General features: G+C 42.2%; 1 protein-coding gene across 2 annotated transcripts in view; it reads right to left on the bottom strand.

Moving 5' to 3' along the window:
* raph1a (Ras association (RalGDS/AF-6) and pleckstrin homology domains 1a) overlaps positions 1 to 12697 on the bottom strand; it is a 146776-nt gene that overhangs the window by 75648 nt on the left and 58431 nt on the right. For both annotated transcript variants that reach the window (XM_078551448.1, XM_078551449.1), the window contains exons 2-3: positions 7296 to 7415; positions 5336 to 5438 (exon numbers count right to left, since the gene is read on the bottom strand). In XM_078551448.1, coding sequence (XP_078407574.1) covers positions 5336 to 5438; positions 7296 to 7415 — 223 coding nt within the window. The remainder of the gene's footprint in view (positions 1 to 5335; positions 5439 to 7295; positions 7416 to 12697) is intronic.

Below are 12697 nucleotides of genomic sequence, written 5' to 3'. Positions count from 1 at the left end.
ATGCCCCAATAACTTGACATGAACAATATGTTCTAAGAATCATTGGAAAATTATCTTCCTCACTTCCCTCCATGAAAAGGTAGAAGTGGAGACAATCAACGATTTCAAAAGAAAATTGGATGAGCATTTGAGAGAAATAAACTTTAGGGCTGCAGGACATAGCGGAGAAATGGGATTGACTGGAATGCTCTACAGAGAGGCATCATGGATTCAATGGACTGAATAATGTCCTTCTGTGCCATTGTGACTCCATGACCCCTCTCAATCATTGCTGGGGTTGTGGTTTCACAGACACAGTCACCCTCTCCAAACAGCAAGTTTTCACCTGCAAGCCCAGATGATAAATGTTAGCAGCCTAGATATTTATGTCTAACAATTTTCACATGGCAGGGCTCAAAAAGGGACCACAGAGATTTCCTTCAACAAATAAGACTTGAGGGGAGGAATAAAATTTAAAAACCCAATGTAATTTTGGGGAAGCTAATTGGAGTGTAGGCCAATTTCTCTATCAACTGTTGCTCTATGCAACTGGATAGGAACATAGGACTTAGGAGGAGGCCATTCAGCCCTTCGAGCCTGCTCCACCACTCGATAAGATTATGACTGATCGGTTGTGGTCTCAACCTGTCTGCCCCCCCATAACCCTCGATTCCCTTGTCTGTCAAAGCTCTACCTAACTCAGCCTTGGATACATTCAATGACCCAGCCTCCATTGCTCTCTGGAGAATTCCACAGACTAACAACCCTCAGATAAAAAACTCTCCTCGTCTCCATCTTAAGAGGGAGACCTCTTATTCTTAGAATCTTGAACTCTAGTTCTAGACTCCCCCACAAGGGAAAGCTCTAGTTCTAGACTGCCCCACCTGTCAAGTCTCCTCAGGATCTTAAATGTTTCAATAAGATTACCTCTTATTCTTCTCAACTCCGATGGGTATAGGCCCAATCTGTTCAACTTTTCCTCATAAGACAACTCTTCATCCCAGGAATGAGTATAATAATATAAATGATTGTGTTAGAAGGAATCTTGATTTGAAAGCCAATTATTACCAAGACCACTTGTGGAACAAGAACTGCTGCCTCATATCAGCTGAAGGGGTCTAGTCTTTAAGCTGCAAATTTTTGTTTATGGTTCAGATACACAGGGCATTTGACAACTGAGCCAAAGCACCATGAAGGGAAGAATTAAGATAGTCTGAGATAGCTGGAAACAAAGAACAAATGACTCAATGGGAAGGTACACTAATGTATCTGAAGTCCCAATCTTACCTTCTGCCCTTCTCTCCTCCAAGGTGAGGAATGTAGGCGCTGGGAACACTTGCCATTTCCAGGTTATGGTGTCTACATCAAGCCTTTACAGTGCAGGTACAGCACAGGATAGATACAGAGCAAAGCTCCCTCTGCACTGTCCCATCAAGCACTTCCAGAACAGGTACAGCACGAGCTGATACAGAGTAAAGTTCCCTCCACACTGACCCCATCAAACACTCGCAGGGCAGCTACAGCATAGGGCTAGATACAGAGTAAAGCTCTTTTACTCCATCCCACAATGTGCCTCAGTTGAACCTTAACTGCATCAGCAAAACCTTTTTCCAAACTATAGTTGCCTTTTGCCATTTCAGCTTTGATGTTATATACTGTTAGTAGAGGTCTTGTGGCGCAGTGGGTAGCATCCCTGCCTCTGAGCCAGAAGCTCCGAGTGCAAGTCCCACTCTAGGGCTTGATGGCCAAAGAAAGCGCGTGCATAACATGGTCAAACAGGTGTCAACAGGGAAATCCTTCCAATGTACGCCAGTGGGAGGCGGTAAGAGTGGGAGGGATTCCTGGTCAGCTATGTGATAGAAAGAAACTGGAGCCTCTACTATCAATATCATAGCTCCAGGCTACAACATGCATGTAACAGTGTATGTTGCCACAGCAACTCTGACTCCTGGGGGGAGGGGGGGCAGTTGGATGGGTGGCCAGTGCGGATCAGATTGGTGCCAACAGGACAGAGTTCAATCCCCATTCCGGATGGGGATTCGGGATATGCCTCTTTGCCCTACCTGTGGTGAAGGTTGTGGCACTGTGGGTCAGACCTGCTTTCAGGCAGAGACTTCAAGAAAATGATGATACTGGAAATGTAGTGGTTCCATTTTACTTGCCTAACCCCTGAAGGTGCTAATTTCTGCTGGGGCATGGGTTTACTGGAGCTGGTCAAATTCTGGAACCTCATCCAAAAGGTTGAGCTTCATGTGTGACCTTGGACTGTAAGGATATTCAAATATAAGGAGGCTCAAGAGTTGAGCGCCATCCTATCCTTGCATGAAGTGTACATACAAGCAGCTTCCAGCAGAGGTCACCAGGTAGCTATCAGGAGCAAGAACCCCAAACAATTTCTCACTTTCCAGCCCAGGGGCACTGCAACCAATCGTAACACCCCAACTGCCACTCAACAAACTCAGCACGGAGCAAGGATAAGACATGCTCTCATTATCATACCAGAACCTGGCAGATGTAGGATAGTAACACATATATTTTGCCTCTGCAGCAAGTTTAACCAAAGTCAGGCAACCTTGAAATAAAAGGAGCAGAAAGAATGAAAAAGGAGATGGATGTACGTTACAAAATATGTGACAAAGTGTTCACGCAGATACAAGCAACTGAATGCTGAGCTCCAGGTCCATTAAATTTCTTCCCAAGTGAAATTTGTTCAGGGGGGTAAATGATTGGCCCCATTGCTCCCAGTCTATGATTGGAAAGAGTTTTTGTAGCATTTCTATTACAAGAACTGCTCTTCTCTCTGGATCACTCAAGGGGTGCTGCAATTGTCCACAGTGCCTTTGCAGATGGAGCAATGACGACAATAATTTGAATTTTTAAAATTGCAAGTTTAACAGCAAAATGACCCAAGGCACTTCACAGCAGCATTATCAAATAAAGTGCAACACTGAGCCACATATGGTGACTTTAGGGTGACTGATCAAAAACTTGGTCAAAGAGATCAGTTTTAAGGAGTATCTTAAAGGAGGAAAGAGAGATAGCAAGGATAAATTGATGGAGGGACTTCCACAGTTCAGGGTCTCGGCCAGAATTGGCAGAGCGCAGATAGGCTTGGAGGGCTGGAGGAGATTACAGAGTTGGGGAGGTTAGGGAGGGGAGAAGTTGTGGAGGGACTGGAAAACCAGGATGAGAATTTTTAAAATCAAGGTGCTGCTTAACAGGGGGCTGATGTAGGCCAGATGGGTAAATGGGGCTTGGTGCAAGTTAGGACTCGAGCAGAATTTTGGAAGAGCTCAAGTTTGTGGGACAGTAGAAAGACGGAGAAAGTTGACCATAGTTATCACCCCCTGATCACTATCAAATGGCTTTCAGGATCCCTACTGCTAAGTGAACATGCACAAGTGTCAACTAGGGCTTTCCAAACATGGCTCTGGTTCCATCCATGAAGAAACAGCCTCCTGACAACAGCCGCCCTGGTTCTTAAATAAAATATGAAAACTTGGGAGATGGATTGGGCTATGGAAACATCTCATGGCATGCACGAGTCACTTCTTCTGTGTAAGTGGCATGAATTTCCCAGAAAAAATTGCTCAAGGGCTTGAGCAGCAGAAACATTCAACTGTGATGAAAAAAGTGATCTTTAAAAAGAACTGCACTGCAAAGTATAATCCCTTTTCAGCTATGAAAGCTGAGCAGGATAATTTTTTTTTGCCAATCATGTTCCATTTTCTCTGAAAGGACTTGCTTCTGCTGTTTAGTTGCATGACACTGGTCACTCGCCAATACTTATCCCAAGCGTCATTCTTCATATCTGCTGAGTGTTCAGCTGTTGGAACACAGGGCAGTGTGAAAGCAGCCTCTCCTCATCCGGCATGCGTATGGACACCACAGAATCTTTACAGGGCAGAAGGCGGCCATTTGGTCCATCGAGTCTGCATTGGCTCTCTGAAAGAGCATTCCACCTAGTCCCACTTCCCTGCCTTATCTCCGTAGCCTTGCACATTCTCTCTTTTCAGGTAGCAATCCAATTCTCTTTTGAATACCTCGATCAAACCTGCCTCCACCACCCTCTCAGGAAGTTTGTTCCCGACTCCAACCACCCTCTGGGTGAAAAAAACTTTTCCTCAAATTACATTTACTCTTTTTGCCAATTATTTAGTATATGTGCCCTCTAGTTCTTGATGTTCTCTTGAGTGGGAACAGTTTCTCACCATTTACCCTGTCCACACCCCTCAGGATCTCGAACACCTCTATAAGTCTCTTCTCAGCCTTCTTTTCTCCAAGGAAAACAGTCCCAACCACTCCAATGTATCCTCATAGCTACAGTTCTTCATCCCTGGACTCATTCTTGTCAATCTCCACTGTATTCTCTCTCATTTTCGACAATGGATAGTTTAAACCTTGGGTTCTTTTACTTCTTTAGTTCCGAGCACGGAGGGCTAACTGTTGACTTTACAGATCAGTAACTCACCACAGAGTGAGATTCAAGCCTGTACAGTTCAGTTGCACTTGACCTTTACCACCTGAACAAGCCACTAGGCCAGCTAATAGAATCAGAATTACACCACAGGAGGCAGCGAATCAGCCCATCATGTCTGTACCAGCTCTCCGAATGAGTGATTTACCTACTGCCATTCCCCCACCTTCTTCCCATAACCCTGCACATTCTTCCTTTTCAGATAGCAGTCTAACTCCCTTTTGGATACTATGACTGAACCTGCCTCCACCACACTCTCACGTGCACTCCAAACCTTAACCACTCCCTGTGTGAAAAGCTCTTCCTCATATCACTTTTGCTTCTTTTGCCAATTACTTTAAATCTGTGCCCTCTTGATCTGGATCCTTTCACGCGTAGGAACAATTCCTCCCCATCTCTGTTACAACATTAAACGTTATAACGTTATGATTGTTCACTAAATACAATATTCTCTCAAATTACACACTGCATTAATCACTGCCCCAAGCTCCAACAGCCAGACATCAAGCCACATACGATTCATGTTTTCTGACTGTCCATTCTCGAGGAATATGGAACCAATCTAGATGTGGAGGTGGTAGTTTAACTTCACCAGCATGCAACAGACAGGATATCCAAAAAGTACCATTGAGCAAGTACCCTGGTATGCATTAGCCTGAAGAAGTGTACATGCAGACAGCATACCATAACAGGCCAGTGCTGTCTGAACTCCAGCAAGGAAGACCTCACCCATTCTCAGACAGGAATGGTGAAATGAATTAACAAGAGTCAGAATCATCCAGTGACAAATAGGGGCCTCAAAAATGCTCAATGGCTAACAAAACCAAGACAGTGACTCCACCCTGAATTGCTTCCAGGCACAATAATCATAGCCCTCACCATTCAGATTGTACATCGAGAAGCGATAAGAGAAGTTCGCGAGATTGGTTTCCTGCCGAAGCGGTGACTTCTTCAGCTCTTCGGGTTTCCCGGTGTCCAGACTCTGAATCGAGGGGAAAAAGAAAACACTACTCTCAAATTCATAAACGTATTATAAATAATTTTTAAAGGTCTTGGCACTCAGCTTTAGAAAGATAAACATTTAACATTCATTTCTGAAAAGGAATAACAATTCACACACATACAAAATCATAATATACATCAATTAACTTTTGAATGCTTAGAAATTCTCATTTCAGGAGAGCCAGTGTTCTTATTCCTGGTCAGTATTCAGTGATCCTAGCTGCAAAGTGCATACACAGACACTGATTGACAATGGCAGCAGGCTCAGATGTGACGACAGTCATGTGTGAGCAGTCTGTCCACAACTATTGCCTAGTCTCACACTTGAGTGGGTTACTGGATGGTTCCCAGTACCCATGGAATTGCAACCTATACAGAGTTTGCACTGTTGGGTTACATCCACAAAATAGATTAGTCTCAGCATCCCCCCTGCAATAAAGCATCAGATTGACCCACTACCCACTATAATGCAATCAGGCCAAGCTACAGCTGGACCCATAGCAGGAGAAAGACACTTGAACAAATTAAAATCTGTCACTTTGCTAGTCAAGAAGCATGATTACCGGGTCAAACTAAGTGCAGGCAGGAAAAACAGGTTTCAGTGAAGAGCATGAGTTGAAATGTTCTCAATTAAATGATAGAAGCCAGAAGGCTGGTAATTGAAAGTAAAAGATGAGAGATTGGGAAAGGAAAATAAAATATTTCATGATTTTAAATCACTTTTTATTGCATGATTTTTAAGTTATTACTTTGATGGTTAAATCAAGACTCCTTCTGAAGGCTCGTTTGATACTCCAGCATCTCAATGTGTGAAGTGGTGATTTTAAAATTGCTAGTTCATCAGTACTACAAGATCTGGAGAGACTGGTGCTGTCAGGGTTAAACATGATATAATGATACCATTCTCCTATAGAATTCAGGGGACTGAGCAATTAGCATGCAATGACACAAAATAAGGGATAGCAAGAAGCAAGGTTTGGTTTATTGAAATCAAGATGTTGGATTTTTCCTGCTCCTAATAACCAACTTCTTCTATGCTAATTTGTTGTCATTGATGTTAAAAATTGGAGAATCTCTGCAACCAACTCCTGGCCTGTGTTCCTCTCACTCTATTTCTATAACTTCACTACCAACATCATTGGTTGCAGAGCCTTCAATTAAGTTGGTTCTCACCTCTGGAAAACACAAATACCAATAAATACATGTATACACCTATATGCACACACACACACACCCCATTACAAGTACAAACATGAAGCATAAAAGCTTGATTATACCATACAGATACTCCCCTACTGATTTAGAAGGAACATTCTTCATGTATATGTGGTTAGCTAAAATTAGAATAAATGGCTCTTTAAAAGGTATTTCATATCACTGGTATTCTTGGAGGTAGAATTGTGATTAAAGCAACCAAATAAACAAAATCTTGAGCTGGCCATTCCCTAGAACCCCTAGTTTTGGATTTTTTTTTTTGCCCCTGGAGTAGCACATTCACCTGCTGGCATTTCCCATCCCGAGTGTGTGGAGCTGATATAAAATTGGTACAGACTACGGGAACAAACTCTGGAGTCTTTTATTTCTCAACATCAGGAACTGCCTTTGACCATTTCTAATGAGGCAGACAAAGCTGTTGAGTGCCATATACATATATTTTGACCCGTAATCACAAGTTTATATCAGTCACTAACACAAGCAAAGAGAACTCCTGACACGAGCCACCTGAACAGAGTACACAGTTATGAATATTTGTGCCACTGAGCAATAAAGATAGTCAATAGACCACTTCCTGCAGTTTGAAAGCCTTCTAACCTCAAGTCAGGTTACTCCTACTTACCTGAGTGAGTTTATCGAGCTCACCCAGCCAGGCACCAAACATTTTATCCAAGTCCTGGTCCTCCTTATCGCTGTCCTCCTCTGCAGCATGGTCCACATCTTCATCCGAGGTCTGATCCATCTGTAACCAAAGGAACCATCAATAGTCATTAGATTTATTTACGCCATTACATTGCAATGGCAATACCATTCAATATTCAACACTTCGTATAAGCCTTCAAATTCCTCACCACACCAGTAACAGACCTGTCCCCGCCAGTACTGTAGCCCAGTGTTACACAGTAGGAGATCTGTACCCACTAGTATTGTACAAATCATCATTTTGATTAACAGGAATTTAGTAGCTGTCACTAGCCAGTTGGCAAGAACAGGCACTATACCTTATTGTGGACATGGTGCGAGTCAGCCATCACTGAACAAACACACAACTGCACACCAGGGATTAAAGAGAACAAATCTCAGGTGCAAAATACAGTCCAAGAACATTCTGTCAGCATGGGAACACAAGGCACTAGAGACTCAATTTATTGTATTCGCACAGGACAAGTCCATTTCCACAATTCCCCATTTAGTTTTCACTGTAAAATAAATATCTAAAAGAATGCACCCACACATATGTTGCAAACAGGTGACTGTGGAAAACATTAGTATAGCTGGGCAACAATTTTGAGTCTGATGACCAGCCTGGGGATGGTTCATGATGTGACGAAACTATGGGAGGAACCAGAATGTGTTCGTTCTCTCTTTTTCATGTCTGAGCTCTCATTAAACCTCAAGTTAGGCTGCCACTCCCAGAGAAGACATTGCTCATCACTAGTAAACGTTGTAAAAAATCAGATTAATGACCCTGCTCCCTCCCATCAAGCTTAATTTCCTCTTGCGATCTAAAGACTATAAACTGTTCTGAGGCAATAGGGAGCTCTCAGCAGAATTGTACCAAACAGTACAAGTCTCCGCAGTCAAGACTTTAGTATAGATGCAAGTGTGGAGAAGGAATAGTTCTGTTCAAAAAGTGATAGTTTGCTGTGGAGTGACAAATCCCATGTAGAAATTGAAAATTAATGCCATGTATTAATCATAAATAACATTCATTGGCAGCAGAATAATTCACTCCACAATATTTATAACAAAATAACTGCCTTGTTGCTGTATGGATACTTGCTGAATGGTACATATAGTGTATTTCTTTTAAGCGCCAGCTTGGGACAGTGATAGGTCTGATCACTGGTCTGTGCAGGGCTTGCTGATCTCAGCTGGTGACACAATCTAAGGATTACAATCAGTCAAAATGTCACTCAGTTAGAAAGGAGGGAGGGACGGAGAAATCAATCTGCTCCTTATCATTATTCAGGGGCTCTTACAGGTGAATGTGCAATGTGTGAGTGGAAAGATTACACTCAGTTTTGATGTTTTCTGTGATTTAGTTGCTCGCCAACACTCAACATCAAGGTTTAAATATAAAAAATGGCTTTTTGGGTAGCTGTTGGAAGCTTACCAGCACTATGAATCCATAGAGTTAAGCCTTTTTGGAAAGAGGGATGGGGGTGGGAAGTGGCGGTGTTGGGAAGACAACCTGGGAGACAAAGAGGAATTGGTTTAAAAAAAAAGCCTGAAGAATGAAATCACTGGGAGGAGTTTGTAGTGAAATTAGCTCAGAGAACTGAAAGAACTTGCATTTATATTGGACTTCTAAGCCCTTGAATTACCACTTGCCCCCACCACTCCCCCAAGTGTAGTCAGGTTTGCTGGAAACATGAAAGCCAATTTGCCAACAGCATGGTTCCACAAGATTCCACTGAATCTGGAACTGTTCTCCTAAGGGCAGAGAAGCTTAAGGGGAAGACCTAATAGAGCTATTCGAAATTGAGGGATTTTGTTAAGCAAGTAAGGAAAAGCCATTTCTGCTAGCAAGAGGGTCGGTAACCAGAGGACAGATTTAAAATAACTGGCAAAAGAACCAGTGGGGAGATGGGGAGACATTCTCTTACCCCACACAGAGGGTCGTTGTAATCTGGAATGTACTATCTGAAAGGGTAACAAAAGCAAGATTCCTTAGAAATTTGGGAGTAAATAAATTAAATAGTTGCTTCCATTGGTTGGCAAATGAGTAACAAGGTAGTATGAACTGAATGAAGGACAATAAGATAACATAGTTTCACAGAAAATAGGTGCTTTACTACAGGTACCTTTTAAACCAGAGACTAAATGATTTAAGGAGGAATGTAGAAGATGCAAAGATGGATTAGATGGTTCTTGCCAAGATAGCACAATTCAATACAATGGCTCCATCTCTGCCAGTTCTGAGTGTGCTTATAGCCAAACGGCATAATATTGACAGTACCACTCACATCCATAAACACAGAATTTACAGTACATACACTTGAAACAGTTTCCTTTTATACAGCTGCATTGCCTTAACTAACAAATAAGACCACACAATGCATTATGTCACAAAGGTGCCCTGAAATACAAATAAAAATGAATGATCTGCCTCCATGCTGTCTTACAGCTCCCAACACATCTGCCCCTCTGTATTTCAAATCATATTGCTTTTAGAGTTTATTGCTTTTAGTACACAACTATTTGAAACATGGGCACAAACTGCAGTCCAACATACTGTTCTTCACTGAAAATTTAATACAAAAATCAATAGCTGGAGCTGAAGTATGAAGTGTTCTTTAGTGATGAGTTACTGATCATCCAGTAGAAAACTTGGTTATAATCCATCTCTGACACATTGAGCCAGGTTTTGCTGGAGAAATAAAAATGCTGTGCATTGTTAATAGTTAAGGTGAAAATTGGCCAACAAGTTTAGGAGGTTAAGCGAAACACTTGAGTTGGGAAATCACCAAAATCTGCTGGCAAATTTATGCTGCTCTGTCATTTACCTTGCACAAATGGCAACCCACCTTTGGTCTCTTATTTTTAAACAGCTTGCTGGATTTTCACATTAATTGAACATTAAACTAGCCACAGAAAGCCAAGTTTGGTAAATTAACAGCGCGAGTACCTTTCAAATGACAAGATAATTGTTAATGCAATACCAATCAACCTCCCTGGCCCAGAAATTGAACAATTTACGCTGTGGAATCTCATTCCTTCAAGTGGTAAATTGTCTAGGAGATTTTTTTTTTTAAAAACACCAAATTTTAATTTGTTTTCCTTACTTATCTTTCATTTCTCTTTCACTCTAAATTCAATCTTTCTTCCCTTCTGTGTACCAGATTCAGCCAATTCACCTACTTCTTTGTTATTCTTCTGTTTCCATCTTTACCCTAAAATCTTATTGGTTATGAAGAAAGTGAATGACAGAATTAAAGTCTACGGTCCCAGTTGCCCCACTGTCCTTGCTGAGCCATTATCAGCTCAAACTTCCAGCAAGTTACATTGCAAAAACATTGAGCTGAAGTGTGTCAATGGAAGTCTAACAGGGCATACAAGATGCAGCACTTCAGTATGATCCAGCTCATTAGGCATTTCCATCCTATAGTCCACTTCCCATGGAAAACACCCAATTCTCCAGAACCAGCAATAGCTTTCACATCATCAATTCCTCAAGACTCTCACCAATTAGGGTGTTTTTAGTTATTGGCCCAACCACCAATAAACAGACTCTAGAATGATTATTACCATCAGGGCTGCCCTGGATAAGGTAGGTCAATACAAGGGTTTTATGCAGCCAATCACTTGAAATAACTTGTTTCCTTACTAGGATATGGAGTTACTAGCAGGTCTGGCAGCATCAGTTTCTCTCTCCACACAGAGTTAACTTTTCAGGTCAATGGTCCTATTTCAGGAGAGTTCTGAAATGTCAACTCTTTCTCTCTCCACAGATGCTGCCAGACCTGCTAAGCGTTTCCAATATTTTCCATTTGTATTTCAGGCTTTCAGCATCCACAGTATTTTTTTCAAGTTGTGATGGAGACACTAGCTTGTGCAAGTTACAATCAGCCAATTGGATTATGCTCAAGTGGTTATCTTTCCATATTTTGTCCACTCCCATGCAGTGTTTGCTTTCACCTGTGTACTGCTGGCAGGATTTGAAGAGAGCTGCCTGTGCTAAGATAGGTTCAACACTCTTGTTATACCTGTTCTCACCAGTTCCATAAACATCCTGTTAGTTTGTTACTGAACCTTATCCTGATTATATACAACCGAGCTCTATAGGCTGGAAGATTACAGGTTCAGCCCTGTTACGTGCCGAGTATCCTTGCTCAGCAAACAGACTGCTACAGCAGACCTCAGCATGCCAAGTTAGGCATTATATGCTATCTTTGTCAACTTAAGCCAAGGAGTATTCTCTCTTGCTGCTGCACCACACAAAGAGAGCAATTTTGAAATATTAAGCACTCGTGATAGCAGCCAGAGTAACTGAAAACATGCTTGAACGATGTTTCTGGTGAGGTTATTAAGCTCCCTCAAGAGTGAATGTCCTGTTAGCACTTACTGCCTAAGCTCATACATGAAGAGTTACCACTTGGGCAAAGTACCAGGTGACAAGACACCCGTAGAACCTTTCTCCATGAGGAGAGGAGAGCTGGCAGTGATCCACTCAACCCAAGTGGTTCTTACTTCATAGAGATGGAGATGATGGGCTTTAATAGGCATTTGACAGCAGCCCATCCCTGTTTTCTCTAAGCAAACACACCACAAGCTTCAGAACCAAGGTTAAGCAACAAAGACCTAACCCCCGGCTGAAAACACCACACAGACAAAAGCAAATTTCCAGCCCACCCTTCCAGCTCAGAAGCTGCAGAATGAACATTTCAAAAAGTAACTCTAAATATTAACCTACATCACATAAACAGGACAATCTCCACTTCATTAGTGAAACTAGGCCACAGACTCCTTTGGGTTCTACTTATTTTTTCTGGATCCTAATCGGAGGAGAGAAAAATAGACTCATGGTGTCGTCATCCTCCCCAGAAGATGCTGGTTCACAGAGCTACAGTTCTACAGGTATCAACCACCCTCTGGTTTACGATTTGGCAGAGATGAGCGTCAGCAGGCTGTTCAGCCTCAGGGAGCATCATAGCCAAATCCAATTTGGTTCTCGCCCTCACCTTTTCAGTAGCAACAGCTTGCATTTATATAGCACCTTTAATGTAATAAAACTCATCTTCACAGGAGCATTATTGAACAAAGTAGGACACCAAGCCACACAAGCAGATTAGATCAGATGACCAAAAGCATGGTCGAAGAGTTTTAAAGAGTATCTCAAAGGGGGAAGAGGGGTAGAAAGACAGATGTAGGGAGGGAATTATAGAGCTTGGAGTCTGGGCAACTGAAGGCATGGCCACCAATGAGCAATTTAAATTGGGGATGCACAAGAAGCCAAAACTAGATGAGTGCAGCCATCTTGGAGGATTGTGGGACTGGAAGACATTACAGAGGTAGGGAGAG

This window comes from Cetorhinus maximus, chromosome 11 (genome assembly GCF_964194155.1).
Source record: "Cetorhinus maximus chromosome 11, sCetMax3.hap1.1, whole genome shotgun sequence".
NCBI classification, from domain to species: domain Eukaryota; kingdom Metazoa; phylum Chordata; class Chondrichthyes; order Lamniformes; family Cetorhinidae; genus Cetorhinus; species Cetorhinus maximus.
Note: the sequence above shows the minus strand (reverse complement) of the source record. Positions and strands in the feature narration are given on the sequence as shown.